Raw genomic sequence first — 5918 nt, 5'->3', positions numbered from 1 at the left:
CTAATATCAAATGAACGAGGATCCTAGTAGGTGATTGTGACGGATGAGTAGTCTAAACAATAACAACAGATCTAGGAGGGCGACCATGTAATGCATAACACTTGTCAATCGTGTGGCCTAGCTTGCACAACGCTTACACTTGAGACATCATTTTCCCGGTTTGCGAGAGTGATTGTGATAATGACGTTGAGATGCCAACGTAGAGGAAACATATGTATCATTGATGGGTTTACTAGGTATATGCAAAAGAGTGGAACAAGTAGAAGTCAAAGTGGGAACAACAGGTGAACCAAAAACATGATCACGAATATGAGAATACTCATCAACAAGGTCGTGTAATGCTAGTAGCATGAAGAACTATGACCGTTGCTCTATTTATTTGACAAGAGTAGAGGCAGGAGGCAATAATTCATTAAATTCATGAAAAGAGCATGAACTTTACCCATATAATTAGTCATAGAATCCTGATGTCGAGGAGCAACAACATTGAGAAGATCATGACAAAAATCATAAAGACATTGAGTATCATTGGTGCATAATAATTTGGCATGTTTCCAAATTTCAAAACATATTTCGTAGAAATGAAAAATTTGTTTTAAAGAGGAATGAGGGGTACCTTTGGGAGTAATGCATAATTGAGCATCAACTTTCAATCAATGGGTAATCGTAGTGGAATCAATATTATTCTTCAATGTGAGATTTCCATATGACATAATTTAATGTTATTTAACTAAATTTAACTGTTTATTATTCTGTAACAATATTTATATCAACAATGATATTCCTTTTGATTTTACTTTAAAGGGTACAATTAATTATTTCACATATATTTAAATGAATTTTAACTTTTGACTTTCTAAAATGAATTTTTTTTTTCAAATTTATAGACATAGTTACAAAAATAGTTAATATTATTTCACATTATTCATTAACAAATAAAAAGAAAACTTTTTTTTTGAAATAATGAAATCTAAATAAATAGAGAAAAGAAATATTTAATAATTTTGTAAAACTATCTTAGTAAAGAGATTATGTCTATGATGGTAAGTTTGAGGTTTTAATGATCATGGGTTTCATATATGTTTGATCAAAATGAGTAAAATATGAGACAAAGGAGATGGATGAGACTTTTAAAAGATTATGATTTTTAATTACATTATCACTCAGAGAAGGTAAATGTAGTACGTAGTAAACACTTTAAGCAGAAAATCTTTGAATGTCTTCAAAAATGAGTTTGTTAAAAAAAATTTATAGACTTAAATTTATCAATTACATTAGGTTATGATAGAATAAAATCAAACTCCATTCAAGTCACTATTGACTTATAGAAGGAAATCCAAGAGGTTCAAATAAGTGATTAATTCATTCAAAAGAAAAATAAGTTGTTAGGACAAAAGGATGAAGAAAACTTTAGGAATGATAGTACATGAATTTTGAGATTTTGAGAACAACACGGTGACCTTTAGGTGACACTCTTGTGACTTCCTTATAGTTCGCCCACATAAGCTCTCTAGCTCTGATAGTGCCCATCACTATCATGTTCACTATTCTCTCCAGGTTCATTCATATGAATCTCTTCTACATGATGCCATTATATTAGTCTAATTTTGAAAAAATAAGAATAAAGTTATAAAACTACTATAGTAGAAATAAATGTATGTTAGTAAACAATGTTTAATTACGGTTTGGACTCACGTAAAATACCAATATAAATATGAATAAGGATGCAAAATATGTTTAATGACTAATTAAGGTGTTGTAAATTTTTTAAAGACTATACAATATTTTATAATTACATTAGTAGGCTATAAAAAAAACTTTCTTTACTAATAAAATTGATAATTGGGACATCACACCGAATATCTTGGGGTTAAGTAGTTACATATGTCTCTCAAACTCGGAAGCCATAAATGAGATGTAATTGGATCCATTTGAGAGATGCACAAGGTTTAATAGTTTTGACTTAAGTAACTAATGTTGAGGTTTTATTTTAACATCCATCCCTGAGGTTGATGATTTGCAACCTTTCATAGTGTTGAGTTTTATTTGGCATTTTAATGTTTAATATGTTAGCAAAAAAAAAAAGATAAACATATTGTTTCAATAAAGAATTTTGACGATGATGTTTCATGTGAGTGTTAAAGATTTAAAGGATGTTTAAAAATTTAGTTGTTAAAATCTTAATAATTTAGTTGTTAAAATCTGGTAATGTATTTATTGTATTTAATTTAGTAATTCAAAAGTCAATAGCTAGACTTTGAAGCATCATTCATCCAATTAGATCCCCTATCATTCAAGAGTCAAATCTTATAAAAAAAAAAAAGTACATACGGCCATTCATGTCATTGAATTTGGAGGAGAGCTCTCACTTTAAATAAATAAAAAATTATGTAATTTAATATATTTTTTATTTTCTAAAAAACGGGTAAATTTAATAAAATTTAGTTAAAATAATAAAATTTATGTATTTCCTAAAATTAAAGAATTAAATTGAATCAAAATTTTAAAAAATATATTAATTCTAATTTGTACTAAAAATTAAAACTGAAAACATATTTAATTCTTTAATTTTGTATATTACGTAATTATTTTAAAATCGTTAAGTTTTTACGTTATGCTTTTTGATAATACATTATTGATATCAAAAATAGTAATTATAGAACTAAATAGATAAGACTCCACAGTTACAAGGCTACTAAACTAACATAATGAAAGTTTCTCCTATAAAGAAATATAAAGTTACAATGAATTGAATATTTAACTCAAAACATTATAGTAAAAATCCAAAATAACTAACTCATCCAAAACATTTGATTATAATTAACCCAACAAAATATATATCTTCAAGAAACTTTGACCATGGACAGTGACACATTAGTATACTCCAAAGTCTGAAATTCAATGAGTTGGGAAACTTTCTTTTCAAATCTTTTGAACAATTCATCCGTGGTATCTTCCCCAAACTCAACTGACAAAAGAGGTTCAAAAACAGCTCTAATGGACTTGGCTACGAACTCTCCTTTCATTTTGCTATCAAGTATAGAATCATCGACATCCTCGTGAAGATTTGCATCCCAACCTATGTTGAAAGTCCTCAATGTTTGAATGGCAAAGGATCCTTCTTCTTCAATCACTTGTCTAACTTCTTCAGCAGTGGGACCATATATAGGTAGATCAAAGAAGTCTAATTTTTTCTCTTCAAGTAGACCCTACCAATCACAAAAAATAAATAAAGCAACCTTATTTTCCTATTGCTGGTCTCTAGAGTCTTTCAAAATTCTGGCTTTAGCAAGAACAAAACATACACTACAGGGAGTACAGGCAATGCTAAACAAGTCAAATAAATGATAAAATAATAAAATACAACCTTGCTATGACAACATATAAATTGTTATAAAATTTAGCGTAAATTCTGGTTTTAAATCACAGTTTTAAAACTGACACGTGTACTTTTCGTTGTGGAATTCTAATGTCCGATATGAAAGCAAAAGGAAAATAATTATAAAGCGAAGTTAGTGGTTTGTGATATTCTTGGCTTTGAAATGACTGACACACATACACAATAATACAACTGCTATTTTGATGAGTTGGTTCACTTTTGGATAATCATCTATCAGACCTCATGGCTTACCTCTTGGACCATGTCATTGAGTACCATTCCAATTACCTCTGCAGGATTACCAATTTTATGGGTTTCATCTCTACCGATGAATGTAAGTACCATAATACCATCTGACTTTACTTCCTCTGAACGTGATTTTAGAAAAAGTTCGAAATTATTTGCAAATTGGCTAAAGTATGCTTCACGGATGGAAGGAAGGCTTGTACTTGTTATATAAACATTTCCCTTGTTGAGTGGTTCGTCTGTGTTTCTCGAGCTTTTTGGTGCCTGCATGATACCATGGCAACATTTTAACTTTCGTAAATTCAATTGTATATATAGAATGGAAAATGTCTCTTTAACAACTTTTTTTGACAACTTTTTAACAACAACCTATGTGGTAGTTTGTGATTGGTCTGTTTCAAATATGCAGATCAATAAAATAGTGACACATCGTTTGTTGTCAAAAAATTGTTAAAAATAGTTGTTAAAATATCATGGTCGATATAGAATGAAACACAAGCACATGCAGTTAAAATGAAATGATGTTAATTTCTTAAATATATCATTGAATATAATTGACCTGTGATAGCCAGTGAAGACTGTAAGAAGAATGAAAGAAGTGGATGTAATCATCAGGAAAAAGTCTTCCGTAGAAGCTTCCAGGTGTTGCATGAATAAAACATCGTACATGGTTGTCGTTTTTTTCTTCATGTATTCTTTGGAAGAAGTCGGGGATCAACTTGAAGATGCTATTGAAATCATTTCCAAATAGATCATTCATGTAAATTTGCAATACACGTGGCGTACGCTGGTTTAAGCTCAGGTTAACATTATCCATTATGCTCAACATATTTGACACAAATAAGAGTGAATTTGGTCCGGAAGAGCATCCCAAATCTGCTACTTTCCAACACCTTTCTGAACTTGTCTTTGACATCAACAGTTTTACAGTATCTTCAAGTATAGGTTTCACCATGCTTGTCACTTTTCTCTACACCAAATTTAACTTGGGTTACCTTCTTATAACATTGAATATGATATATTATATATATATATATATATATATATATATATATATATATATATATATATATATATATATATATATATATATATATATATATATATATATATATATATATAGTGAAAAGAGATAATACCTGAAGTAAGGAGTTTTTGGTATAGCTGGTTTCTCCTTCACCACCATTCATGTGAAGCACTCTCTCTGTTGCCATCATATAATGGACACTCAACAATACAAAGTCCCAAACAATTATGTTAGGCTATGGTAAGTGTCACCGTTTATACAGAGCACTTTATTGTTAGAACGAGGATATGACTGTTTTTTTTCTAAAAAAAGACATGATGATCATGACTAATAACTAAAAAAATATGGCAAAAAAAGCCTAACCCATTTATTTTTCATTCAATAATCGGAAGATATTTTAATTTAGTTTAATTATTTATTTAGTTCCTAAATTCAACTTCGTTTCTCTTTTAAAAAATGTCAATTTCGTATTTTTATAATTGCACCAATAAAATTTATTTTCCTACATTCACAAAAAAACCCGAGTTAAATATTTTAATGATGTAATAAAGAATTCTGCATTTTTTTTTCTATACTACTCTGTGCCTATTTCTTTCTCTCTCTTATATGTTCATCTTATCATTAAATATACTTATCTTTTAATAATATGTACTATCTTTAGACTCTTTAAATTTATTTAAAAAGCTATAAACTTTTCTAAGAAAACACGTACATTTCCGAATAGTACTTTATTCATTAATGTTTTCATCAATAAAATGATCTATTGTTTTAGTGCATACACTGTCTAATTGAGGGGGAGCTTATATTAAGGGAGCTCATATTAAGGGGAGCATTATAACTCTTTTTGCTTATGATAAAAAAGGGGGAGAAATATGTGCAGTTACTACTAACTCTTATTGTTGTATGTCAGTTTGTATCTTTTGCAGATAACCCAAAGTTGCTTTTAAAAAGTGATTTTTGATCATCATCAAAAAGGGGAGATATTTACCAATGAGAAGCATTGGTAAATTTGAAGATAAATTATTTTGATGATGCTGAAAGACGATAGATTGTTATAATTGTTTTAAAAGCACTTTGTAGATTATAAATGTATTAGAAAAAGCCTTAAACATGTAATACTTAGAAAAATTCGTATTTCTAGAACTGTTACGCATTTAATCGATTATTAGAAGCTATAATCAATTATCCTGAGCCCTTCTGAAAAACCTCATTGCTCTGGAATAATCGATTATTACTACAAATAATCGATTATCACTAGCTCTGATG

General features: G+C 29.1%; 1 protein-coding gene across 1 annotated transcript; it reads right to left on the bottom strand.

The window, feature by feature from the left end:
* Positions 1 to 2843: 2843 nt before the first annotated feature.
* LOC124837161 (xanthosine methyltransferase 2-like) lies at positions 2844 to 4852 on the bottom strand. Its single transcript, XM_047312454.2, has 4 exons — positions 4765 to 4852; positions 4185 to 4595; positions 3632 to 3889; positions 2844 to 3209 (listed from the first exon to the last, which is right to left on the bottom strand). Exons 1-4 carry the CDS (start codon positions 4840 to 4842, stop codon positions 2844 to 2846), a joined length of 1113 nt encoding a protein of 370 aa, XP_047168410.2. The 5' UTR covers positions 4843 to 4852.
* Positions 4853 to 5918: the final 1066 nt, after the last annotated feature.

The sequence above is a fragment of the Vigna umbellata genome, chromosome 11 (assembly GCF_029865625.1).
Source record: "Vigna umbellata cultivar VRB3 chromosome 11, Vumbellata_1.0, whole genome shotgun sequence".
NCBI lineage: Eukaryota > Viridiplantae > Streptophyta > Magnoliopsida > Fabales > Fabaceae > Vigna > Vigna umbellata.
Note: the sequence above shows the minus strand (reverse complement) of the source record. Positions and strands in the feature narration are given on the sequence as shown.